Source organism: Gorilla gorilla, chromosome 1 (genome assembly GCF_029281585.2).
Source record: "Gorilla gorilla gorilla isolate KB3781 chromosome 1, NHGRI_mGorGor1-v2.1_pri, whole genome shotgun sequence".
In the NCBI taxonomy this organism is placed as follows: domain Eukaryota; kingdom Metazoa; phylum Chordata; class Mammalia; order Primates; family Hominidae; genus Gorilla; species Gorilla gorilla.
The window spans coordinates 131,265,977-131,293,203 of record NC_073224.2 but is presented as its reverse complement, the minus strand read 5'-3'; the positions used below and the strand labels follow the sequence as shown (position 1 = coordinate 131,293,203).

The window sequence follows — 27,227 nt, the reverse complement described above, 5'->3', positions numbered from 1 at the left end:
GTGAGTTTTGACAAATGCACACTCTCATATAACCACTACCACAATCAAGATAGAGAATAATGTCATCACCCCCCAAAATGTCCTCATGCCTGTTTGCAGATAACCCCTTACTTAACTCAATCCCCATCCCCTGACAACTACTAATCTGTTTTCTGACCCTGTAGTTTTGCCTTTTCCAGAATGTCCAATGAATGGAGTAATACACTATGGCTCTTTTCATTTAGCATAATGCATTTGAGATTCATTCATGCTGCATGCAAGAGTAGTTTCATTACTTTTTATTGCTGAGTAGTATTCCATCATATGGATGTACCACAATTTGTTTATCAGTTTACCAGTTTCAGAACATTTTAGTTTTTCCAGTTGTTGGCAATTATGAATAAAGCTACTATAAATATTCACCTTCTTCATATCAGACATTCATGTCTATGAACAGATGTTATCATTTGCTTGGAAGGATACTTAAGAGTGGGATTGCAGGATCAATAATAAATGTATGTTTAAGTTTATAAGAAACTTAAATTATTTTTCCAAAGTGGCTGTACTATTTTACAGTCCCACTAGCAATGTATGAAAGTCGTTCATTGTGCTTTTAACTTAAGTCTTATATTTAACTCTAGGACATTCATTGGATTTTTAGAAAATAAATTCTAGTTCTCTGTTAAAATACTCCATCTTTTGATCCATGTAGTCCATCTTTTCCTCTGTTTCCACTTTAACATAAATGTGTTACTTTGAAGTCTTTTTCTGCCAACAACATCTTAGGTCTACTTTTTTGGAGTTTCTTTGTTTTTACATTTTGAGGTGTTCTCTTCTTAGCTTTTTTATTGATGCATAGTAACTGTACATATTTATGAGGCATGTAATATGTTTATATGTGGATACAGTGTGTAATGATCAAATCATTGTATTTAGAATACCCATCACCTTGAACATTTATTATTTCTTTGTGTTGGGGACATTTCCAATCTTTTCCTCTAGCTATTTTGAAATACAAAATATATGTTAACTATAGCCATCATTGTGATATCAAACACTAGAACTTATTCCTTATCTTGGGTCTACTTTTATTGACTGTTTTATCACTTGAGTATCAATCACTTTCCTGTTTCACCTATTAATGTTTTATTGTGCTAGACATGGTGGATGATACATTGCAGAGGTTCTAGATGATGCTGTCTCTACACAGAATGTTGAGTTTTGTTCTGGCAGGCAGTTAAGTTGCTGAGGAATAATCGTGATTCTGTTGTAACTTCATGTTAGACAATGTTATGGTAAATTTATTTCACTTTTGCACTGAGTCCTAAGGCATAGTCCCAGGACTGAATGTGTAGGATGTTCACTTAGGTCTCTTTACTTTGTCTAGATCAGGAGATGGTAGTATATTCTTAGCACTAAGACCCCTCTGAAATCTCTGTCCAACATTTAGCCACCCAGAAGTTGTTCTTTACTACACCTTTGAGGGTTATGCCCTGTACATGTGCAGCTTAGGGGTTCAAGGACAATCTCTTTACACATTTTTGGGTTATGTTGTGTCTAGCTCCTTTCTCTTTAGCACTCTGCTTCACAAAATCTACCTCACAGCCCCAAGCTCTTATCTCCATTTTTTTTTTCTGTTTTTTTTTTTTTTGCACCCAGGGAGATAATTGCTCTCTACTTGAACTGTATTTCCTTTCAGTGGTGTTTGGAAAACATCTTTAGGGAAAGGAAGGGTGCGTGCAGGGATCATCTTTGGTGCTTTCCTTCACTCAGCTGTCTCAGCTGTGAGCTATTTTTATCCATTACTTGAAAGCTATTTTATTTATTTGTCCAATCTTATTTATTTATGAAGGGAGAGTAATGTTGATATCAGCTACGTTATTATTGTGGGTGAAACTGGAAGCCTCCTAAATTCTTCTTTCAAAAAAATTGTCAAATATTCAGTAAATTAACTAGATTTGATAATTTGTAAAACTCTAGGATTTCAAAGTTGTAATATGGAATAACTGAATCATAGGTTTGCCTAAAAAAAGTTTGATTTTTCCTAGACATCACTTAGTGCTCTTACCCAGCTGATGAAAAAGATGCCCCATTTCCGAAAACAGATTACTAAGGTAAGCAGTATTGTATATGAGATACCTAATTAGTTTTAGTTTATATTCAGTTTATATTCAGTTCTGTAGTTCGATTTAGCAGTGGGTTTCGTGGAATACTTGGTGTTATTTGTCCTCTAAAACCTTACTATAGGTCTGAGAAATATCCCATATATCTAAGCTTCTTCATAACTTCTCTATATGTATAACCTAGATTTATCTGAATCCAGCTTAAAGTTTCTATATCTTTGTCTTGAATAGCCTAACAGAGTCATATTTATCAACCTTACAAGAAATTCACTAGATTGACTAGTGGATGTTATTCTACATGTTTCTTTAAAGTAATAGTTACTTACTAGTAAATTTAAGAGCATTTAAGCTGTTTAGTCAGGTAAACTATTTTTTTGCTCCTTAAAAACACTATCAAAATAATCTTAACATTTTTGTCATGTTGCACCCTAGTCAACCAATGATTTTTGTGTGTGTTAAAATACTTGAAACGTTTAGAAAGATAAAGAGAATGTGAACTTGAAGAACTTCTGGGTATTTTTCTCATGTTATTTTTCATTACTGTCAAACTCAACACAAATTCAACAATTCAATGCTTCCATCCCATTTATGCTGTCTGTTGATTGCCTCCTGTTGTATTAGTCTGTTCTCACGTTGCTGTAAGGAAATACCCAGGACTGGGTAATTTATAAAGGAAAGAAGTCTAATTGACTCACAGTTCTACATGGCTGGGAAGGCCTTAGGAAACTTACAGTCATGGCAGAAAGCAAAGGGGAAGCCAGGCACCTTCTTCACAAAGCCACAGGAGGGAGAAGTACAAGCAGGGCACATGCCAGACACTTGTAAAACCATCAGATCTCATGAGAACTCACTTACTATTATGAGAACAGCATGGGGGAAATCACTCCCATCATCCCATGTTCCAAACACTTCCCATCAGGTCCCTCCCACAACACATGGGGATTATGGGAACTACAAGATGAGATTTAGGTGGGGACATAGCCAAACCATTTCACCTGTAAATCACCTTCTCATTTACTTCCTTTCTTGAGCTGTTCCCTTGCTTACATGTTACCTTCTTTCGCCTCAGCCCATACTTTCTTTCAGGCCTGTCTCAAAAGTTTAATATTACCAGTTGCACAAAAGTCATTAAAATCCTTTAAATGATTGATTTCTTCTGTTTTTCAGCAAGTTGTCCATCTTAACTTAGCAGAAGATTGCATGAATAAGTTCAAGCTTAATATAGAAAAGCTCTGCAAAACTGAACAGGTATGTGCAGAGTCAGAAATGCCTCTGTTCATAACAAATTTCCAGGATAAACTTTGTAAGTTAAAACCTAACTTTTTGCTTGATACAGTGGTTGGTTTTTACAGAATCACAGACTCTCTCTTATCAGGGGAGCCACCTGGGCAGTATTTAATGTCATTCCCCGCTAACATTAACAAGTAGCTGTAGAGTATCTTAGTAAACAGTCCCTCCTAATATATTATATATTTTTTGTTTAATGGAATGATTTAAATTTTGGGAGCATGATTTCAGGGTGGCATTGTTGGCAGGACCTTCTCAGTACGGGATTTAATATAGCATCCAGCAGAGCTCATTTTACAAGGGGCCTTTTATATCATGCCTCAACTGTTTAGACCATTGCCTCTCATAGAATACAAGCTGCATGTAATTTTAATTATTCTAATAGCCATGTTAATGCAGGTAAAAATTAAAAAGCGCAATTAATTTTACGAATAAGTTGGGTGCAGTGGTGTGTGCTTATAGTCCCAGCTATTCAGGAGGCTGAGGTGGGAGGATTGCTTGATCCCAGGAGTTTGAGAGCAGCCTGGGCAAGACCCTGTCTCTTTAAAAAAAAAAAAACTTTGACAACCTGATGTATTCAAAATATTATTTCAACATATAATCAGTATAAAAAGTTATTAATTAGATAATTTTGCATTATATTGCTTCAAGTCTCCTGGTGTTTTGTACCTACAGCACATCTTAGTTCAGACTGATCCCATTTCAAGTGTTCAGTAGTCATATGTGGCTAGTGGCCACAGTACTGGATAGCATAGGTTTAGATTAATGATTTTTATCTTCTCTGATTTATTTTTTGACCTTTTGTATTTTGTATAAACAATAGTTTACAAGTGATGTTCATATTTTCTTGTGTAATGTCATCAGTGTTCCATTAAAATTTGACAAGATTTAATAATAGATTTTGTGTATTTGGTTTTTGTTTTTTGTTTTTTTGAGACGGAGTTTCGCTCTTGTTGCGCAGGCTAGAGTGCAATGGCCCAATCATGGCTCGCTGCAACCTCTGCCCCACCGGGTTCAAGTGAGTCTTCTGCCTCAGCCTCTGGAGTAGCTGGGATTATAGGCACCTGCCACCACGCCCAGCTAATTTTTTGTATTTTTAGTACAGATGGGGTTTTACCATGTTGGCCAGGCTAGTCTCCAACTCCTGACCTCAGGTGATCCGCCTTGGCCTCCCAAAGTGCTGGGATTACAGGCGTGAGCCACTGTACCTGGCCAATAATAGATGTTTTTAACTAAAAAATGAATTTTGGTTATAGATCACTGACAATATTTTATTTTCATTAAGGACCTGGCACTTGGAACTGATGCAGAAGGACAGAAGGTGAAAGATTCCATGCGAGTACTCCTTCCAGTTCTACTCAACAAAAATCATGATAATTGTGATAAAATAAGAGCAATTCTACTTTATATCTTCAGTATTAATGGTAATGGAGATAATCACTTTTTAAAAAGTATTTTACTATTGATCATAAAAGAATCTTTGAAAACTGAAAGATAGTTGCTGAACTTGGTTAAGATAAAAGGGAAAATATGAAATTGAGAGAAGACTGAAGGAGATATAATTTGACTGTTTTTTATTTTAAAAGCTTCATTCATGGGTACTACCTAAAGCCTTGAAATTATTTTGGTAGCAATTATGTGATTGTGCACTCATATTTTTACCTATTTAAGGAACTACAGAAGAAAATTTGGACAGGTTGATCCAGAATGTAAAGATAGAAAATGAGAGTGACATGATTCGTAACTGGAGTTACCTTGGTGTTCCCATTGTTCCCCAAGTAAGAAGTCTTATGTTGTGTATATACTTTATATGTGTATGTATGGTTGTATGTATTAACTGTTTTTTTTTTATGTGGACAGTCTTCTTAAGTTCACTCTATAGATTTTGAATAAGTAAGCAATTAAAGATTTTGTTCTCTTTTCCATATGTAATTTGGGCAAATGCAGTTTTCTAGCAAATTTATATTTTATGGCTTCTGTCATAATTCACTACTTATACTTTTGTCTTTATGATTCATTTATAACAATTGTCATATTTTAGTTAAACGTGTAACCTTTAACTATAATATGGCAGAGAAAATAAGTATATATTTTCTTGATTAAAAAAATTTAGGCTCGCTGGGTATGGTGGCTCACACCTGTAATCCCAACACTTTGGGAGACGCTGAGGCAGGAGGATTTCTTGAGCCCAGGAGTTCGAGACCAGCCTGGGCATCATAGTAAGACCTCGCCTCTACAAAAAACAAAAAAATAGCCAGGTGTGTTGGTGTGTACCTGTAGTCCCAGCTACTTGGGAGGCTGAGGATCTCATAAGCTCAGGTCAAGGCTGCAGTGGGCCAAAATCACACCACTGTACTCCAGCACAAAGCGAGACTCTGTCTCAAAAAAAAAAAAAAAAAAAAGGTTCAAAGTCAAATTTTGAAGAGCTCTATTTAGAATCTCACTCTTTCCCATCTTTTTTTTTTTTTTTTTTTTTTTTTTTTGAGACAGAGGCTCTCTCTGTAGCACAGGCTGGAGTGCAGTGGCATGACCTCGGCTCACGGCAACCTCTGCCTCCCAGGTTCAAGCAGCTTTCCTGCCTCAGCCTCCCATCTGGGATTACAGGCGCCTGCCATCCGCCCAGCTAATTTTTGTATTTTTAGTAGAGACAGGGTTTCACTCTGTCGGCCAGGCTGGTCTCAAACTCCTGACCTCAGGTGATCTGCCCGCCTCAGCTTCCCAAAGTTCTGGGATTACAGGTGTGAGCCACTGCATCCGGCCCTATCAAGTTTTTGTGTGTGTGTGTGTTTTTGAGACGTAGTCTCACTCTGTCACCCAGGCTGGAGTGCAGCGGCTCGATCTCAGCTCACTGCAAGCTCTGCCTCCTGGGTTTATGCCATTCTCCTGCCTCAGCCTCCCTAGTAGCTGGGACTACAGCCATCAAGTTTTATAATACTTTTATTTTAATAGACATATGTTCTGATATGATTATAAATAAATTTTATCATTAAAGCACAAAATACTGTTCAGTGGAGTTATGTGACCACACTCAGATTTTTTAAAGTAGGCATCTCCACTCTTAGTTTTAAGTCAAATACAATATAGTATTTACTGGTAAATTAAATATCTTCGTTAGGAAACGTAAGAGTATTATATTTGAATAGAATTACTGGTTTTTAATTTTTTTCCTCTAATTGTATTAGTCTCAACAAGGCAAACCGTTAAGAAAGGATCGGTCTGCAGAAGAAACTTTTCAGCTCTCTCGATGGACACCTTTTATCAAAGATATTATGGAGGTAAAAATCATTAAAATGTTTTTTATGTCAGTCTGAGTATATGTATTGGGCAGGAAGTTTCTGCGTTGGTTGGAGGCTTCACAAAAAAGCCTATATCTGGGAAACTCTTGAAGATTCTTCTTTTTTTTTTTTTTTTCTTTTTGAGACAGAGTGTCACTCTGTCACCCAGGCTGGAGTGCAGTGGCACAGTCTTGGCTCACTGCAACCTTCGCCTCCCAGGTTGCAGCAATTCTCTTGCCTCAGCCTCCCGAGTAGCTGGGACTACAGGCACACGCCACCATGCCTAGCTAATTTTTGTATTTTTAGTGGAGACAGGGTTTCACTATGTTGGCCAGGCTGGTCTCGAACTCCTGACCTCATGATCCGCCCACCTTGGCCTCCCAAAGTGCTGGGATTACAGGTGTGAGCCACTGCGCCCGGCTGAAGATTCTTTTCTTAAAGACCTCAGACAAACTCACACCACTGACTGTTTCAAAATAAAAAAAATAAACACATATATGCTTTATAAAAAATACTGCTTTGTTTTAATAACTGTATGTGGCAAAATATAATTTATTTGAATGAAAGTTCAACAAAATAACATTTGTATGTGGACCACTATTAGAATGTATTAGATGCCAATATTCTTGGAAATGTTTTTGGATTAAAATGTAAACTTCATTATAGTTTGCTGTCAGATGAATCATGCCTTTAATACTGTTTACACTTAGAGAACATTATTCAATTATAGGAAATTATAAAATGAGCTAATTTTAAAATGATGAGCTTAATAAAATCATGACACTGATTCTTCGGTCATGATCATATAGTTTTTATTCCCCTTTTCATTTGACTTAAACCCCAGTTTATACTTTCTTTTGGGAGCTAATTTGGTACATTGCATAACTATGATTTCTCTGTTTTGCTTGGCTAATTTTATGTTATTCACACATGCTTAAACATATATGAAAAATCTAAAGAATTTAGACTTTGTTTTCTCTAACATAAGAATTTTTTTTCCTTTCTCACAAGGATGATGTAGAACTAAGTAGTTTTTTATGGCTAGTTTTTTGTTTTTTTGTTTTTAAACATATTCCTAATCAGTTTACCATGGCTAGTATTTGTAAAATAAGAAATGACTTTCTTGAACCCCTTAACAAAGATTTGCATGTTAAATTCAGAAAATACACATTTGGATCCATGACAGTCTTAGGCCTTTAGAATTTCTCCTGAAACTTGATTTCCTCCCTTCTTGCAGTCTTACTGAAATATTCTTGGACTACTGAGTACTTTGTGCCCAATCCATGTGCCCACTTGTTAATACTACTTGTACTACCATGCTGTAAAGCAGTGGTCTCCATACTTTTCAGTTCATGCACACCTAACCATAAAAAAAATGTGAGCATGAACCTATTTACTTAAAAGTTAAGCATTACTGTAATAAAAAATATATAATCTATGTATACAGTATATTTATATACATACATATATCATAAAATCTAACATTGAAAAAAAATTTTAAAGAATAAAATGAAAAGGAAAACTTCCCATATCCCATTGAATTGTCTTGAGTACCCCTAGGCCATAGCAGTAGTAGCTATGAAGGACAAAGCTTTAGAAGTGTGTCACGACTGGAATAATGATTAGAGACCCCCGGCACCATAGAACTAAAAAGGCTCTGATAAGGTGCCTGGAATCCTTATAACAGCATGGGGACCCTCCAAATGAAGAAAGGGAGTCATGCAGCAAATATTGGTTTAATAAGTAAATGATTTCACTGATTTTTGAAGGAAATAAGGTTTGTGAGTTTCAAAGAAAAGGCTAATCTTATACTAAATATTTATGTCTAAGGTTCCTCAATTGCAAATGCAAGTTTTGACCTTTATGCCAAACAAAGTCCTGCAATTTACAATTTTATTGATGGAATTAACTCTTTCCTTCCTTAGGATGCTATTGATAATAGATTAGATTCAAAAGAATGGCCATATTGTTCCCAGTGTCCAGCAGTATGGAATGGTTCAGGAGCTGTAAGGTAAATTCTACAAGTGAAAATCAATGAAATTTTCATTCTACGGACTAATAATTTAAAATGGTACACAGATACTCATATTTGGCAACTTTCTTTCAAGTATATAATCCTGTATTTTTTCTTTAACTGTAACTTGTTTTAAATGAATCCAGATAAGCAATATGAAAATGTACTTTATTATAAAAAATATTTTCATGAAACAAGAAGTATTTCCTTCCCCACCTCCTCTTCCTTCACATAGCAGAGACCTTAATCGTTTTTGATAATTATTTTTGTGTTGAGGTACTTTAAACATTTAAAAAGATACAGAGAATGTTACAATGCATACCCTTATGCCCAGTGCCCAGCTTATTAACTAAATCATTATAATTCAAGCTTCCTGTATATCACACTATGGTTTTATTATTTTCCCTTATTTTCTGTCCTGAATTTGGTGTTTATTGCCTGCATGTCTTTATACTTTTTCTACATATGTTTGTATCCTAAACAGTGTCTTGAGTTATATCTTGCAGGATTTCCTCTTGATCTTTGGCTTTCAGCCATTTAACTGTGTTGTGTCTAGGTATAGTTCTCTTTGTGTTTATTCTACCTGAGGATTGTTGAGTTTCTTAAATCTGCAAGTTAATAATTTTCATCAAATTTGGGAAGTTTTCAGGCATTATTTTTTTCAAATATTTTTCTGCTCCTTTCTCTCTCTTTCCTTTCTTTCTGAAACTCCTGTTACACATACATAAGTTGGAGGGTTTGACATTGTCCTGTGAGTTACTGAGGCTCTTTTCTTTCATCTTTTTAAAATTTGTTATTGTACTTTCACATGTAGAATTTCCATTTGATTTTTTTAAATTTCCATTTCTGACTGTTGAGATTCCCTGTTGTTAACTTGTTACCATATTTTTCTTTTTAATTCTTTTGATCATATTTATAACTGCTTGGAAGTCCCTAACATCTGAGTCTATTCAGGGTTAATTCCTACTGAATGTTTTTTTCGCCCCCAAGTATGAGTCACACATTCCTGTTTCTTTGTATATCTACTAATTTTTGGTTGAAAATTGGACCTTTTAGATAATGTATTATAGCAACTCCAAATTGTTTTAGTAATTTGTGTGGACTTTCAACTATGGAATCTTTCTCTCTTGCTCTCTTGTAGCCACTGATGTCCTTGTGGAGTTTTTAAAATTTTTTAATTTTTTATCTTAGCTTCTAGTGGTTGCCCCTATGTCTGTGTAGTTTAGAGGTCAGTCAGTTATCTGTTCAGACACATCAAGCCTGTATGGCTTCCATCCTCTACTGATCAAGCTGAGTGTGGGTTAGGGGTTGCATTCCAAAATAGGCAGTTCTTAAGTCTCCCTCCTTTTTTTAATTTTTTTTTTTTTTTTTAAATAGAGGCAGGGCCTCTCTCTGTTGCCCACACTGGAGTGCAGGAGTGCAGTGGCATGATCGTAGCTTACTATAAACTCAAACGCATGGGCTCAGGTGAGCCTCCCACCTCAGCCTCCCAGGTAGCTAAGGTTCCAGGTATATGCCACCACACCCAGCTAATTTTTAAATGTCTTGTAGAGACAGGGTCTCACTATGTTGCCCAGGCTGGTCTTGAACTCCTGGGCTCAAGCGATCTTCCTGCCTCAGCCTCCCAAAGCACTGGGATTATAGATGTGAGACACTGCAGCCAGCCCTTTTTTCCCTCATTTTTTTTCCTGGACTTTCTCAGGTTTTCCCCACACATGCATAGTTTAGCAGTCAACTAATGATGTGTAGAGAGCTTATCTTTTCTTTCTTTGGCTTCTTTACTTCTGGGATTTCCTTATTAAATTTCTACCTGGCCAGGTGCGGTGGCTCATGCCTGTAATCCCAGCACTTTGGGAGGCCGAGGCAGGCAGATCACTTGAGGTCAGGAGTTCGAGACCAACCTGACCAACATAGTGAAACCCCATCTCTACTAAAAATACAAAAATTAGCCGGGCATGGTGGCACACTCCTGTAATCCCAGCTATTCAGGAGGCTGAGGCAGGAGAATCACTTGAACCTGGGAGGTGGAGGTTGCAGTGAGCCAAGATCATGCCACTGCACTCCAGCCTAGGTGACAGAGCGAGACTCCACCTCAAATTAATTAATTAATTAATTTATTTATTTATTTGTACCTGATTGGCTGCCCATCCTAAGTTGAGACCACACCTAGCAAAGCTGCAGGATTTTGTACTCGCCTCACTGCCCCACCTTGAATCAAGTCTTCCACCAATGCAGTAAAGCTATAATTTTTATCTGACTGAGCTGGGAGAGCAGTGAGGGTTAGACGCAGCCCAGGCTAGAAGGTTACATATTCACCACCACCATTCTTACCAGGTATGTTAGCAGATATTCAAGATTAAATGCTTCTCAATTTGTTGTCTGCCTATGGTTTCCAGTTAACCTGAAATGTTTTGTTTTGTTTTCCCCACAATTTCATCCAGGAATATACTTGTTTTCTTAGAGGGGAATCTCCTGACCACCTTATTCTGCCATGACCACAAGTGCTCTCTATCTTATGTTTTTAAACTTAATATAGTGTCATATTGTGTGTCCTCCTGCAGCCTGCTTTTTTGTTTCTGTCACATTATGTTTGTGAAATTTATCCCAGACTGATACATGCATAAATTTTCACTGCTAGTTGGTATATAGTTATATGAGTATAGCAACTTATTCATCTGTTTTCCACATGATAGAAATTTAGGCTGTCTCAAAACTGGCATTATTACAAACAGTATGCAGTGAGCATTCTTGTACTTTTACGTGTATCTGGATAGGGTGCTTCCCTTGGACTGAGGACTTTTCTTTACTTTTGTTTTATTTTTTCCTTTTCTACAAAAGGTTTGGAGGTTATGTTATCTATTTTTATTCTTGTAGCAGTTTATTACTAAGCATATTTGACTCAACAAAGTCTAAGATTAATTAGTATCTCTGCCCTCCTCTTGAACAATACAAGAACCTCAGACCAACTGGTTGTAAACCATGCACCCCTTAAATGTTATAATACTTCATTTGTGTTCACTTTGTATCTTTTTTACCCCCCATATTACTAAGCAGCATTATTGGTTTTTTAAAATTCAGTTGTATGTGCATGTGAACCTGTTAAATCGCCCACCACCCCTTTCGTGTGGGCTCAGTTTCTTTCTTTCTCAAGTGTATCCTTTGATGTGGGTCTGTTGGTGGTAGTCTTTTTTATTTTTTTCCAAGACAGAGTCTTGCTCTGTCGCCCAGGCCGCAGTGCGGTGGCACGATCTCGGCTCACTACAACCTGTGCCTCCCGGACTCAAGCAGTTCTCGTGTCTCAGCCTCCTGACTAGCTGGGATTACAGATGTGCACCACCACGCCCTGCTGATTTTTGTATTTTTAGCAGAGACAGGGTTTCACCATGTTGTCCAGGCTGGTCTCAAACTCCTGACCTTTGATCTACCCACCTCGGCCTCCCAAAGTGCTGGGATTACGGGTGTGCGCCACTACGCCTGGCCAGCGGTGGTAGTCTTTACAGTTTTATTCATTTCTTCATTTGGTCATTGTTTTTAGCCAGCTATGAATTTCTAAGAGCTGAGGTATGTTCAGTCAACACTTGTAGAAAATATTCTGCTGTTTCCAGGATTCTACTTTAGCTCTTGGGAAGGTGGAGGGGGTTGTGTCTTCTGTCAGTCTTGTACCTTTGTGAATAATTAACCTTTTTTCTCTGGTTGTTTTTTGTCCTCGGTTCTGTATATTCCCTGTGCTGTGTGTATCTGAGGATTTATTTTTGTTTCTTTCTTTGGAATTCATTTATGTTTCCCGAATCTGAGGATTTACATCTTTCATAAATTCTTCAAATATTGCCACTTCTGTAGTCTTGGTTTTGTTAGAACATCTTATTCTGTCATAATGTCTCTTAATTTCTTACACTTTTTTATTTCTTCTGCTGGTGTTTCATTCTAGAAATTTTTCTTCAGATTTAGTTTTCAGTTCTTTAGGTCTCTCTTACACTGTGTCTCATCTGCTGTATAAGCTGTTTTTTCTTTTTCTATTTTCAGTGACTTTATTTTTCTGTTTTAGAAGTTCTCGTGTTTCTTTTTTAAACATGCTTGGACTTTTTGTTATTTCTTATTTTGTCATACTCTCTATCCTCCTTTATTGTCTATTGTCATTTTAAACATACCTAATTTGTAGTCTATATCTAATAAATTCACTAATTTATACTCTTTGGGTTCAATTCTGTTGCCTTTTATTTCTGCAGACTCATAGTTACTTATTTCAGTATGTGTCTTGTAATTTTGAAGGCTGAGTTTATTTCGGTAGCCAGCATTGAGAGCGCATCCCTTCAGGCAGGTTTTGAATGTGCTTTTGCCAGATTAGAGGTTTTTTCTTTTTTGTATTAATGTCTCAGTTTGGGGTTCCTCAGACCATGAAGGTAGTATGATTAATACCTAAGACTCTATGAGACAGGCCTGTGGCTAAATTATCAGAGGAGAAGCTTCCTTGCATCTCCCCTTGCCTTTGAGGTTGTCCTGACCTTATGCAGGGTGTCAGCTCCCAATCTGTACCTTGCACAGTACCCAGGGCTCGGCCCCTTGTTTGCTAAGATCAGAAAATACTCCACAAGGCAGACCAAGCCTCAACTCAGTTTACCATTCTAGTATTTAGCTTCCTTTTTACCAATAGCCCTGGAGATTTCTCTGACTTGTTTACTCTCAGCTATGCTTTAAAAACATGTTTCCTCTTAATCAGTGCTCCTTGGTGCTATTTAGAGGGAAGTTTTCAGGATCTAGGGATTTAATTATCTTTATATCTCTCAGTCTTCACATGTGTGTGAAACAAATTAAATATAATCCTGTTACTCTAAAATTGCTATTCAGAAGCTTAGAAATTGTTAGAATTGTTTTGAGCAGTGTTGTCTCCTTTTCTTTTGCCTTCTTACTCTATTTCTCTCTGTTGAAACAGTTCTTAAGCCAAAGTTATGAATACGTCCTTGACTTTGGGAACAAGAGTGGGTCTTGTTCCTGTTTCATCTTTCAAAAGGAAAGGAAATTTTTAATTTTAGTTTTTAAAATTTGTTTCCTGTTGTTCACTGCCTCATTCTTTAAGGTAATGAATGGAAGCGATCATCTGAAAGGCTAGATTCAGATTTTTTTTTTTTTTGAGACAGAGTCTTGCTCTGTCACCCAGGCTAGAGTCCAGTGGTGTGATCTTGCCTCACTGCAACCTCCACCTCCCAGGTTCAAGCGATTCTTCTGCCTCAGTTTCCTGAGTAACTGGGACTACAGGCATGCGCCACCATGCCCAGCTAATTTTTGTATTTTTAGTAGAGATGGGGTTTCACCATGTTGGCCAGAATGGTCTCGATCTCTTGACTTCATGATCCGCCCACCTCGGCCTCCCAAAGTGCTGGGATTACAGACGTGAGCCACCACGCCCAGCCAAGAACATAATTAGAAGTTTGCTATGGGGCTGGGTGCCGTGGTGCACCCCGTAAGTCCACCTACTTGAGGCTGAGGTGGGAGGATTGCTTGAGCCTAAGAGTTCGAGGCTGTAGTGCCCTGTGATGGTGCTGGTCCGCAGCTGCTGCACTGTAGCCTAGGCAACATAGCAAGACCCCATCTCTAACAAAACAAAAATTTGCTATGAGATCCTATACTGCAAGGCATTCTAGGTCATCCAGAACAGTGGCTCTCAAAGTAGGTAACAAAATGAACAATTGGGTACTTATTTTTACCTAACAAAGAAGAAATTAAGTTTTACTAATATATACTAGTACACATATGTCATTTACACATTAATATATTTGTTTATAAATGAATGTTTATTTTGAAATATTTACTTTTCAAATAAAAGCTAAAAATTTTTACCAGTGGAGCTTGTGAACAAAAAAAGTAATTCCTATGCTCTAGAGCAGTGCTAGCCAATAGAACTTTCTGCAGTGATAGAAAGGTTCTATATTGGCACTGTCCAGTATGACAGCCACTAGCTACATGTGGCTTTTGGGTACTGGATATGTGGCTAAGTATGGATGAAGAACTGAATTTCTTATTTCATTTAATTTCAACTAATTTAAATTTAAATAGCCTCATGTGGCTAGTGGCTACTATATGGGACTCTGGGGATCTAGAGCAATCTGGAGGAGGAACGGTAAAAGTAATGACTACTATTTATTGAGTACTTACCCAACACCAGATTCTGTACTTAGTGTGTTCTGTACATTGTTTCATTTCATCCTTGTAACAGCCTTTGAGGTTTAGAGAGAAGTTAAGTAATTTTCTGAAAGTCATACTGAATCAAAAACAAGCAGAATAAAAATCGAAACACAGGTCTAATTCTTAACAGCCAACCTCCTACCATCGTAGGTTCCTGAATTCCATTCCAGCAAGGAACAACCTAATACCATATCAGCTCCAAAGTATTACTTGCCCCTTTCCCCTCCACATCTTCAAACCCTTTTTCAGTGCCACTCTCTAATTTTTTTTTAATTTCAAGAAGCTGCAGACTTCTCAGGTATATTATTTCTTCTTATGAAATAATAAGGGAGGTTGTTAGCTCTACTCTGTAGGTTAAAATGCCAAGCCAGATTATGCATGATTTGTTAGAATTGTTTTTGAAATGTGGCTGTCCTGCTTAACTCTTGGTTAGTCATACTATGGTTAAGTCATTTCCTTAAAAATCAATGTAATTGGGCCGGGCGCGGTGGCTCATGCCTGTTATCCCAGCACTTTGGGAGGCCAAGGTAGGCAGATCACGAGGTCAGGAGTTCAAGACCAGCGTGGCCAACATGGTGAAACCCTGTCTCTACTAAAAATACAAAAATTAGCTGGGCATGGTGGCACATGCCTGTCTGTAATCCTAGCTACTCGGGAGGCTGAGACAGGAGAATTGCTCGAACCGTGACCCGGGAGGTGGAGGTTGCAGTGAACCAAGATGGCTCCACTGCAGTCCAGCCTGGGCTACAGTGAGACTCCATCTCAAAAAAAAAAAAAAAAAAAAAAAAAATCAATGTAATTGGTAGCAAGTTTGAGTTTGGTTGAGTTAGGCTTTTTAAGCCTACAAGCATTATGGCTTTGGAAATGTTTATAACATGTTTACTTTTCTTTTTTTTAATTACTTTTTAGTGCTCGCCAGAAACCCAGAGCTAATTATTTAGAAGACCGAAAAAATGGGTCAAAGCTGATTGTTTTTGTAATTGGAGGGATTACATACTCTGAAATGCGTTGTGCTTATGAAGTTTCTCAGGCACATAAATCCTGTGAAGTTATTATTGGTAAGACTTTCGTTTTCTTCTTTTGTGTTTTTTTTTTTTTTTGAGACTAAGTCTCGCTCTTGTCCCCCAGGCTGGAGTGCAATGGCACAATCTTGGCTCACCGCAACCTCCACCTCCCAGGTTCAAGCGATTCTTCTGCCTCAGCCTCCTGAATAGCTGGAATTACAGGTGTCTGCCACCACGCCTGGCTAATTTTTGTATTTTTAGTAGAGACAGGGTTTCACCATGTTGGCCAGGCTGGTCTCAAACTCCTGACCTTAGGTGATCCGCCCGCCTCGGCCTCCCAAAGTGCTGGGATTACAGGCATGAGCCACCGCACCCAGCCTTCTTTTCTGTTTTTAAACAAACTCTAAATGCAAAAGTATACATGTAAAATGTTATCTTGTGTTATACATTTGAGACAAAATTTAATGCAAAAAAATTGTTAACCATAGAATGTGTTTTGTCTGATGTGCTGGAGTTTTTTCCTAGTTGACTTTTTGATAGTTTTATTTTAAAATGTGCTTATTTGAGGAAAAGGAGCTTGCTCCTTTAAAATAGTATGTTCTGTATGTTTGTTTAACCATTAAATAGTTTTTGATGCACAAATACATTTCTACTTCAAAAATATTTAGAATTTTTTGTGGATATGGACATGACATTGGCAAGGCCTGTGTGGAATTAAGTTTTAAGAATTTCAGACCAGGCTAGTGGCTCAGGCCTGTAATTCCAGCGCTTTGGGAAGCCAAAGCAGAAGGGTCACTTGAGGCCAGGAGTTTGAAACCAGCCTGGGCAATAAAGCAAAACTCCGTCTCTACAAAAAATTAAAAAATAAGAATTTCAGTCAAAGCCAGTGATAAGTAAGCTCTCCTGACCCATGGAGGCGATGGATCTGTGTGTTAAGCCTTGACCTGCAGCACTGCTTAGTGGATCTCTATTATTGAACAGTAACTGTTATAGTGCTGAGGATAGGATAATCCCGTTTTGCCCTTCATTGTACCAATGTATAGCACAAAGTAGACAAAGCACTAGGAATGGCCGCTGTTTCTGAAAAGTTACTGAACATGCTCAGTGGTGAAGAAGGATTGAAATACTGCAGCATAGGCAGATTTCAGGAAGATGTCTTACAGAAATTTTGTTACATTACCCCAGGCTACTGCACTTTACATATTTGAAGGACAACAAATTATATTAAGCGAAGGAAAATTGATTTAACTGCTGGCCTCTGAAAAATTCTCTTTTCTCCTACCAGGTTCTACACATGTTTTAACACCCAAAAAGCTGTTGGATGATATAAAGATGCTGAATAAACCCAAGGATAAAGTCTCCTTAATTAAAGATGAATAGCGTTTCTTTTCAGAGGGTTTAGAGATTCTTACTAATATGTTGAACTAAAATAGAAAGAAAATGTTGCTGTCATGTAATTTAAACAATGTAAATATTTTATGGAATAATGGCTTTTCAAATACATTTCTTAAGGAACTGTTTATGATTATTACTGGATTTGTCATTTTTGATAATTTAAATATTGCTGCTGCTTTGTAGATGATGAGAAGAAATGTTAAAGTGCTTTCTAAAAGGAAATTTTTTCACCTTTGGAGGAGAATATATTAGAGTTGTGGGTAATTTTTCACAGCCACCTATGTACATACTAATTACCCATTGGATACTTACATCTAGAAGTCTCATGCTGAAGTATAGTTTTTGAGAAAGAATGATTTTAAATAAAGAGATTGTAAAAGTAAAAAACTGTAAATGTATATGTATGATAGAACTGTTTCCTCTAAGTGTAGTTTTTCTTTCAACTAAAATTCAGTTTATGTGTAAAATAATTCAGTCATTAATAGAAATGGAGTGATTTCACAGTGTGTACTGTTTTGCCACATACTTCTAAAGAACACAATTTTATGTAATTTTGAAATCATGTATGTTTAAATTAGAAAACCAAAAATCATGAACATTCTAAGAGAAAATAAATATAGAATTTAAAAAATTATTCTGGTTTGTGTTTTCTGTAGGGGAGAGGGGAAAGTTACGAATTTTAAAAGTTCTAAATTAGAGTAACAAAGAAGAAAAGGAATCTACCGTAATATTCCCACCAAGATAACTCCTAATGACTTTTTCAAAAATAACGTAATCTCTACATAGGGTTAGATAATATATTTCTGCAGATGTGTTTTGTTAAACAAAGGGAACATCTTTGTTTCAAATCTCTTCTTTTACTTGCCCTCATAGTGTTGTGTCATACAACAGACCATAGTTTTATTGATTCAGAGTTTTGCTTTTATAAATAATGCTGCGTTGTTTGGGTACATACCTTTGCAGACTTACACAGACATTTCCATAATGTAAATTCCTAGCAGTGGTCAAGGGATTTGTGCATTTAAATATTGATGGATATCCATTTTTGATTTTTATTTAAGTAAATCCATTGCTTTTCCATTTTGGCTTCTGAATTTCACATGCTACTTAGAAATACCTTCCACACTCCAGGATTATAAATTTTTGATAGATTCATTCTATTTTTTTACAGGTAACTCACCCATCTGGAATTGATTTTAGTGTAAGAATGTGTGCTAGATATTGTCTGTTAGTACTTGGCATGGCGTCCCATGCCTCCTTACCCCATACCACAGGGGATCAAAGGCTAAACATGAAGTTTTTCAGGTTCTAGGATAAGTAAGGTCTGAACAGTTTATATTCTACCAATGATGTGCACTTGGTCAAGATTTGGAGGCAGAGGCCATCTACTATGCCAGTAAACAATCTCCTGCAGACAGGAATTGTTTGTAGCAACCAGACTCCACATTTTAGTGTCTTGTCACCTGCTTCGTGGGTATGAGTTAATGCTGTGGCAGCAGCACTAGCTTCCTGTCCTTTGGGTCACAGATGGTAAAATGATCGTGGGTCTCCAGTTTCTGCTCCTGCTGCTTTTTCAGTGATTTTTGTAACGACCTAATTCTCTGTATTAAATGCCTTTCTCCTTGAAATATCTAGAGAAGTTTGTTTCCTGCACAGAACCCTGACTTGATAGAGTATTTCATAGTGGTCCAGCTTCACTCCTTTCTAAACAGCCAGATGTTATACCAGATCCTATTGGGTAATCTCTCTTTCCCCAACTAATCTGAAATACCACCATTATCATAGACTGAATTTCCATTTGTATTGTGGTCTATTTCTGGATTCTCTTAATGACCTACAGTTTGGTTTGTATTTCTTTTTCCCTATTTCAATTCATGGTATGTTTCAATACATAGTGGAAGAAGTTCCTATTCCATCCACCTAAATTACTATTATTTTTCAGAAATTTTCTATCAGATTTTTCTAGATGAATTTTAGTATCCTTTTGTTGAGTTCCCAAAAAAAGCCATTTTGGTATTTTCATAGGATTTTCATTGTTCCTAGGTTAATTTAGGAAAAATCAACATCTTTTATAATATTGAAACTTTGATATTCAGGAATGTGAAATGTCTTTTCGCTTAAATCTTTATAACCTTCAGAATCTTCATTTTCTTCATATAGTTACTGCACATTGTCAAAATATTTTTGTAGTTCCATTGTGGGTTGAATCTTCTATTATTTTCAAATGGTTTTTTACATATAGAAATTTATTTATTTTTTTTTAAATAGAGACAGGGTCTTGCTACCAGGCTGGAGTGCAGTCATGTGATCATAGCTCACTGGAATTTTGAACTCCTGGGCCATAGTGATCTTCCTGCCTCAGCCTCCCAAGTAGCCAGGACTACAGGTATGGGCCACCACATCTGGCTAATTTTTGGGTTTTTTTGTTTTTGTTTTTGTTTTTTTGTATAGACAGTCTCACTGTGTTGCCCTGGCTGGTCTCAAACTCCTGGGCTTAAGCAATCCTCCTTCTTGGCCTCCCAAAGTGTGGGGATTACAGGTGTGAGCCACTGTGCCTGGCCAACTTTTGATATGATAATCTTACAACTTTACTAAGTATTGATAATAAAGTAATAATATACAAATGCTTACTTAGTGCTTTCTATTATTAATTCATTCCATCTTCTCATGTATTCCTGTGAGCATAGGTACTATGATTATCATCTTTATTTTAAAGCTGAGGAAACTGAGACACAAAGAGATGGATGTAACTTGGTGTGGATGAGTGCGTGGAAAGGAAGGGCCTGGCACAATAAACAGCCCTCTTTGCGAACTACGCATGAAAACAATATATCTCCAGTAAGAGGATTAGTTTTTGGTGTCTGCATTTTATCTGAGATCTTTGTGTGCCTCAGTAACTCCCTCTCCAGGGTCAGAACATGTGTGGAATAGGTATTTAGATTAATCCAATGGCCTGGAACAAATGGAACTAAGAGTGTGATGACAGCAAACACTGGACTGTTTATTCATTTGATCACTTGACATCTCAGTGACCACTTTACCCTGATCACACTGATATCGGATGTTTTGAGTCCTGTATTTCACATATATGTTAAGCTTTGAATTGCAGAGACCCTTTGTTTACTAAATCTCTTATGAATTTGAAGCCATAAGACATCATCTCACATAAATTCCTTGTATAAGCTGATTTTTCCCCCCATAGAATTAGCAATTACAGGCCAAAGCAGGAGGATCACTTGTGCCCGGGAGTTTGAGACGAGCCTGAGCAACATAGTGAGACCACATCTTTTTTTTTTTTTCGTTCTATGAATATTCCAACAGTGAGACCACATCTTTACAAAAAAAGGAAAAAAAAAAGCTGGGTGTGGTGACACGTACCTGTGATCCCAGCTACTACTCAAGAGGCTGAGGCAGGAGGATTGCTTGAACCAAGGAGGTGGAGGCTGCAGTGAACTGTGATCACACCACTGCACTTCAGCCTGGGCAAGAGTCAGTCACTGTCTGAAAAAAAAAAAATTACAGGTTTTGATTTCAAGACCCAGAAAAAGACTTTTTTGTTGTTGCAACCAATGGAAACCATTTATTCACTGTCTCTGAAACACAGCTTTGCTTCCTGTTGAAATGTACTTTATTTATAAAGTACAGTGGATTCACATTCTTCAATCATATTAGTAAATAAATAAGGATATCTTTATTAATCCTGTTATCCTGGTTCCTAGACCCTTAGCCTTTACTGCTCCAGGATCACAATAGGAGTTCACAAGATCTCAAAAGTCTTGGATTTGAGCCCCCAAGGGCCTGACCCCACAGTTTATTGTGTAAGATACGACACCTCCATAACTCAGTTCTTCCCTAGGTATTTTGTACCCATTGTAAGTCCTATTGGGATGCAAGCAGATTTCTTCTAAAATCAAAGGAGCAAGAAATGTCTTCCTTCTATAGGAAAATTTTTAACACCAAAACAATGTTTTTTCTATTAAATATAAACACATATTCGTATTTAGTACAAATTAGGCCTATTTTATATAATTCATTAACAGCAAGATTATAATAGGATAAAAAGATAAGATTTCTTTTGCAAACTATAATAGTTAACTTAAGGGGATGGCTAGAACTTTCTCTTAAAGATGATAGGCCGGGCGCAGTGGCTCACGCCTGTAATCCCAGCACTTTGGAAGGTCGAGGCAGGCAGATCACCTGAGGTCAGGGATTGGAGACCAGCCTGACCAACATGGCGAAATCCCATCTCTACTAAAAATACAAAAACTAGCTGGGTGTGGTGGTGGGTGCCTGTAATCCCTCGGGAGGCTGAGGCAGGAGAATCACTTGAACCTGGGAGGCAGAGATTGCAGTGAGCCGAGATCCCACAATTGCACTCCAGCCTGGGCGACAGAGTGAGACTCCGTCTCAAAAAAAAATAAAAATAAAAATAATAAAAAGATGATAAAAAGCCCTCTATAGACAGTCCCATTGCATCCTGCTGGCAGCTTCAAGCGGCCAGAGCACAGCTAGACCTTGGAGTAAATACTGAGAGGCCTGTGCACCCTGGAGACTGCTAGGTGTTTCTTCACAGCCCTCAGGCAATGCTGAGTCCCTTGACGCCAGCATTAGGGGTACCATTACCTTTACTTCACAAGCTTGTTTTTCTGGTTTATTACTTGAACAGAATTAGAAGAGAGGTCATTAGAACTGACACAAGAATTGCATGAGGGAGGAGATGGCCAAGACTATAGAATCAGTAAGTATAAAATTATCCTTGTAAATCAGAGCCTAGCGTCTTTCTAGAACTCCTTAAGGGCATTGCCTGCCCTTTTTTGCTATTTCTTAGATTAGTCGTGTTGCAGTGATTGCTCATAATGACCCCTAATCTTCAAGGAAATGGAAAATTACATTTAGAATATGGTTTGATAAAGCAGAAATGGGCCATATTTTTAAATCAAAAATGATTATAATTACCAATTTCTATAAATGTTAATTTGAGGGATTTAGAAATATTCATTAATGGTAGACGTTTCTAACCAAGGTTCCATGGATTTGTTTCATGGTGTCCATGAACTTTTAAAAATGAATGTATTCTTTTCCACGAGAAGGCAGAGCATGGGGGAAGGGAGACTCCATAGCTTTCACCAGATTCCCAAAAAATGAGCCCAAAAAAGGTTAAGAACTAATGAATCATATAAGAACACTTCAAGCCAGAGAAGTATATGATTTTAAACTTGGGGATGAGATAGTGGTACTAACATACAAAACAGATTAGCAAGTTGTGATTAAATTTAGATATGTGATGATGCTGGAAGCCTCTTGGAACTGCCAAAAACTAAAATGTCAACAAATTGAGTCTAATGACCTAATTAGCTTTTATTAGCAATTTATGAATCAGGCAGCATCCTATCTATGAAATAGAAAGGCTGAGCACAGGAGTGGGCTTTATAGGCAGAAAAAACAGAAGAAAATGGAAACAAGGAACAAAAGGTGTCTTTATATGGGTTAAAGCAGAGGGGACTTCCTTATGCCAGCTCAGGTTGACGGGGCCCCTTCTAATGGGATACTGTGAATGTTCTGGGTCTTTTTTTTTTTTTTAAACTGACCTATTTTAAAGTTCGGTTTGATTACGTGGCACCTAGCATGAGTGACTCCATTCTAGTTTGGTCTGGTGTGTTGGGGTCTCCTGTAGGAGTTTAGTCCAAAAAAATGACCTCCCATACGTTTTATTTGATAGAACATACACAGTTTAAGCTCTGTTTTTTCTAGTACCAGCCATAGTTCCTTGCTATCTTCCTTACAGTGCCACAGCCTGAAGTAAATTTGGCCATAAAGTCAGAGGTATTTTCAGACTGACCTGTGCATTATCTCTTCCAGGGCACCCTAAACCAATTTACAAACCCCAAAGTTAAAAACAGTCCATTCTCCAGCCAGCTAGACGAATACCAGCTGCCCACATTGGCACGAAAATCTAAAGTGGGAATAGATTCAACTCCCTCCTGACCACTGAGCCAAACTCTGGGAGTTGAGAAACCATTTGTTGAATGTCTAGGGTGAATGAAAATCAGAAGTTTCAGGGAAGGGGGAAAGAGCCAATACCCTGCTGTGCTGTCACTAAGGAGGTAATAAATCACTCTTAAAGAAGGAAAGCAAAAGCTTGCTCTGGAAGGAAAAAAAAAAAAAGCCTGCTCTGGTCTGCATGAAAATGTACTTAATCTCTGGTACACAGTTTTAATGAATTGTCTTTTCCAAAATTTCATTAAGGCTATTATTTTCACATCTTTCTGACTTCAAGCGATCTTTAAACAAATAATTTTGACTTATAAGTATATTGTGAGAATTTCATATAGTACAGAAAAGAAGGTAAAAACCCCTTTCTCCCCCAAAACTCCCAGTTTCCTTTACTAGAGGTTCACTTCAGATTTTTAGGTATCTTTCCTGAAAATATGTATGCCCTTTAAAAAAAAATACACAAATGAAGAGCCAGGCACAGTGGTGTGTGCCTGTAGTCCCAGCCACTCAGTAGGCTAAGGCGGGAGGATTGTTTGAAGTTCAAGTCCAGCCTGGGCAACATAGCAAGACCCCAGAGGTTACAACTCTCTCTATATATGCTTAGGCATCTTGCTTCTTTCACTGACTTTTGCAGATAATCCAACCTCATTCTTTTCGGTGGCTACAAAGTATTGTCATTTATGAATCATCACAGGGGGTATTTAGATTAGTTCCCCCTTGGGGTTGTTACCATCAGTGCTCCAGTGCCCTTCCCTGTACATATATCATGCCACATTGTGTGGCTTATATATAAAAGAAATTCCTAGAAGTGGAATTGCTGCTCTGAAGGTACATGATTTGGAATTTGTGGAACTTGGTAGATATTACCAAATAGTCTTCCAAAAAGGTTGCATTTCCGCCAACAGCATATGAGAGTACCAGTTTCCCTCCACCCTCACTGACACAGGGTTTCTTCAAACTTTAATCTTTTTTCAGACTAATAGATAAAAGGAACTTCATTGTTTTGTTTTGATTTCTTTTATTATGAGTTAAGAAGAACATAGATTTATTTTAAAATAAATACTTGTTGGTTGCTTTTGATTTTAAGAATCAGAAGTCCTTTCTTTTTTCTTTTTCCTTTAAGTACTTTGTGTTACCCATTTCTTATGGTTTCTGTGTTTTCTCTAGAAAGTCATCCTCCTAAATTGTGTAGTAAGTAAAATACATTTTGGGGGAAGATCAAGTTTTCTTTGCATTTTTTTCTTTTGAATCCTTGGTAGCCTAGCGTTGAACTAGTATTTCAGTCGATTCCTCCACCTCTGTGCTTTAGCAAGGTCTTCTGCAATCGTTTTAATCATTTGATCTGTAGTTTCTTTCAAAATGGTTGCTGTCCTTAGGGCATGGTCCAAAGCCGAGTTTAAAATCTACAGAGGAAAAGTCCACACATTTTAATTACATACACTAACTGCTGTTTCTGTTCTTTGGGTTCTCTCATTATTAAACATTACAAGGTGGAATTTTGGGAGTATTCCTGTTTTCCTCTTGGTCTATTTCTGTTTTTGAGGGTTGGTTTCCTAGGAGACCAGTCTGAGATGGAATATATTTGTTAGGGAAAGGGATTGAAAAAAAGACCAGCACGTGACTGATGAGCATGAATCAGAGGGTGAGGTCAGCCGCCAGCTGGGCTGTTTCCCTGCCGCAGAGAAAGAGAAAAAAAGAACAGCTCTTAGGGGCCATTGATGGGGATTTGGGGGCCATAACCACTGAGAGGGTATTCAGGGATACAGCGCATGCGTATGGAAACATTTGAAACTGGCCTGGGGATTCGAGTTAGTGATTTGAAATAGGAAACTGTTGGCAACTCTGATCACAGTGTCACTGGAACAGACCCAGTGCCTTCAACCCCCGGCCAGGGAAATCCTGTAGCTGAGGCACCGACCCACAAATCACTTTCTCCAGGAAATTTCCCTTGGAACCAATTTAGAATAATACAAACCTTGCGGCTGCTGAGGCTGTGTATCTTTAGCTTAGTTCTGAGCACAAAATTGTCTTTAGCAGAGCATTTTCTGAGGCTCTGATACTGTAATAACTTAAGAGCTGCCAGTTCTGTGGGCATCAAGATCAAACTTACGAGCTGCAATGCTTCTCGAATGATTTTCTAAGTCCTCACCTCAGATTTTATTTCTTCAGTGCTATCAAAGTCACATAAGGATTTGCTTCCAGAAATCCTGCAGGAGTAGAAATGGGGTGAGGGTGTTGCAGGGTCTGAGCTGTAGGTCATGAAAGCCTGAAGTTTTTTTCTGGAAGACAAAAGCACATTGATACTTGTGTCAAGCGCCACCCTCAAGCACACTCCTGTTCACGTCAGCTCTGTGGTCGGTAATGGCTCTGTGTGGTTTGGGTGTGGGTGGATTCGTGCACCTGCTGCCCTCCTAGCTCTTATACTCCCATGTGGCTGACCGCAGCTGGGCTTCAGAAAAAGGTTGTTGCCATGACCATGCGGGTATTTTCTCCCGGAATTGATCTCCTTTTCCTCTAGTACAGAAAGAGGCAAGACTCTAAAGACATTTTTTACTCCGTTTTCATTCTTTTGGGGCCAACTTTCTTTTTTTTTTTTTAATTTTTATTTTTTTTTTTGAGACAGAGTCTTGCTCTGTTGCCCAGGCTGGAGTGCAGTGGTGCGATCTCTACTCGCTGCAAGCTCCGCCTCCCGGGTTCACGCCATTCTCCTGCCTCAGCCTCCCGAGTAGCTGGGACTACAGGCGCCCGCCACCACGCCCGGCTAATTTTTTGTATTTTTTTTTAGTAGAGATGGGGTTTCACCGTGTTAGCCAGGATGGTCTCGATCTCCTGACCTCGTGATCCGCCCGCCTCGGCCTCCCAAAGTGCTGAGATTACAGGCGTGAGCCACTGCGTCCGGCCTTTTGGGGCCAACTTTCTACCTTGCATTTTTATAAAACAAATACACAAAACTGCCAATTGCAGGTACCTTGGGTTTGAGTTCATTCTGGCACCAGTGAGCTTTCACCCCAAGGAGGCAGAAGCAGTCAAAAAATAAAAGCAGCTCCTTTTGAAGTAAACAGGCTCCCCTTGCCTGCTACACTGTGATTGGTTCTCTCTCAGGGATGGGCCAGAAATCTGCACTAGGTGAGTGAGGGGTGCAGGGCCACTGGGCTGTTCAGGTTGTGCAGAGCATGGCTCTAGGGGGTTATTTGCATAGTCTGTGAAGGGCACTGCCTGGAGTTAGGCTTTTCTCAAGCATGAGCAGTGGCCCTGAGGGATACCATGAGAACTTGCCTGTTGACAGAGCAGTCATAGAGCCACCCTCACAGCTTTCTCCGGCTTCAGGTTTCCTCTGTTAAGCATTACTTTGGTACATAAAACACTTGTGAGCAATATCATCTCCAGAAAATATCCTTTCATCCCTCTCCCCTACCATAGGAGCATCAATTGGTTCTGCAAGTTATTTTAACACATTGGATCGATCCTCCAGGCAAGAGGTGGTCCAGCATCCGGGGCCCCTAACTAATGAAATACTCTGCGCAGGGGATAGCAGAGTGGTGCAGAGTCCTCTCTCTCCCCTTATCCCATCAGTTCCACTGTCAACAGTATAACAGCCATTGCTTGCTGAGTACTTCTTATGAGCCTGGTACCATTCTAAGTGCTTTATATATGTATGGACTCAGTCCTCAATGAGTTTGGCACTATTATGATTCCCACTTTACATGTGGGGAAATGGAGGTACACATAGGTCAAGGAACCTGCCCAACGACACAGAACCAAGACAAACCCAAGAAGTCGGTCAGGCATGGTGGCTCACGCCTGTAATCCTAGCACTTTGGGAGGCCACGGCAGTTGAATCACCTGAGGTCAAGAGTTGGAGACCAGCCTGGTCAACATAGCGAAACCCCCTCTCTACTAAAAATACAAAAATTAGCCGGGCATGGTGGTGGGTGCCTATAATCCCAGCTACTCAGGAGGCTGAGGCAGGAGACTC

The 27,227-nt window shown here is 38.4% G+C and overlaps 2 protein-coding genes across 4 annotated transcripts in view; one reads left to right on the top strand and one right to left on the bottom strand.

Annotated features, from left to right (window-relative positions):
* Positions 1–17,846, top strand: part of STXBP3 (syntaxin binding protein 3) — a 67,514-nt gene extending 49,668 nt beyond the window's left edge. Inside the window, exons 12-19 of the mRNA XM_019039615.4 lie at positions 2,028–2,093; positions 3,270–3,350; positions 4,675–4,813; positions 5,061–5,167; positions 6,572–6,664; positions 8,590–8,675; positions 15,768–15,916; positions 17,148–17,846. Of these exons, the coding sequence (XP_018895160.1) occupies positions 2,028–2,093; positions 3,270–3,350; positions 4,675–4,813; positions 5,061–5,167; positions 6,572–6,664; positions 8,590–8,675; positions 15,768–15,916; positions 17,148–17,242 (816 nt within the window). The 3' untranslated portion in view covers positions 17,243–17,846. The remainder of the gene's footprint in view (positions 1–2,027; positions 2,094–3,269; positions 3,351–4,674; positions 4,814–5,060; positions 5,168–6,571; positions 6,665–8,589; positions 8,676–15,767; positions 15,917–17,147) is intronic.
* Positions 17,847–24,252: 6,406 nt separating this feature from the next.
* AKNAD1 (AKNA domain containing 1) overlaps positions 24,253–27,227 on the bottom strand; it is a 41,220-nt gene continuing 38,245 nt past the window's right edge. Inside the window, exons 15-16 of one of the 3 annotated variants that reach the window (XM_004026242.5) lie at positions 25,401–25,530; positions 24,253–24,654 (exon numbers count right to left, since the gene is read on the bottom strand). In XM_004026242.5, coding sequence (XP_004026291.5) covers positions 24,523–24,654; positions 25,401–25,530 — 262 coding nt within the window. In that variant the 3' untranslated portion in view covers positions 24,253–24,522. Of the gene's footprint in view, positions 24,655–25,400; positions 25,531–27,227 lie in introns of those variants that run through there. The other 2 variants (XM_055353392.2, XM_019039814.4) reach the window with 2 other exon arrangements.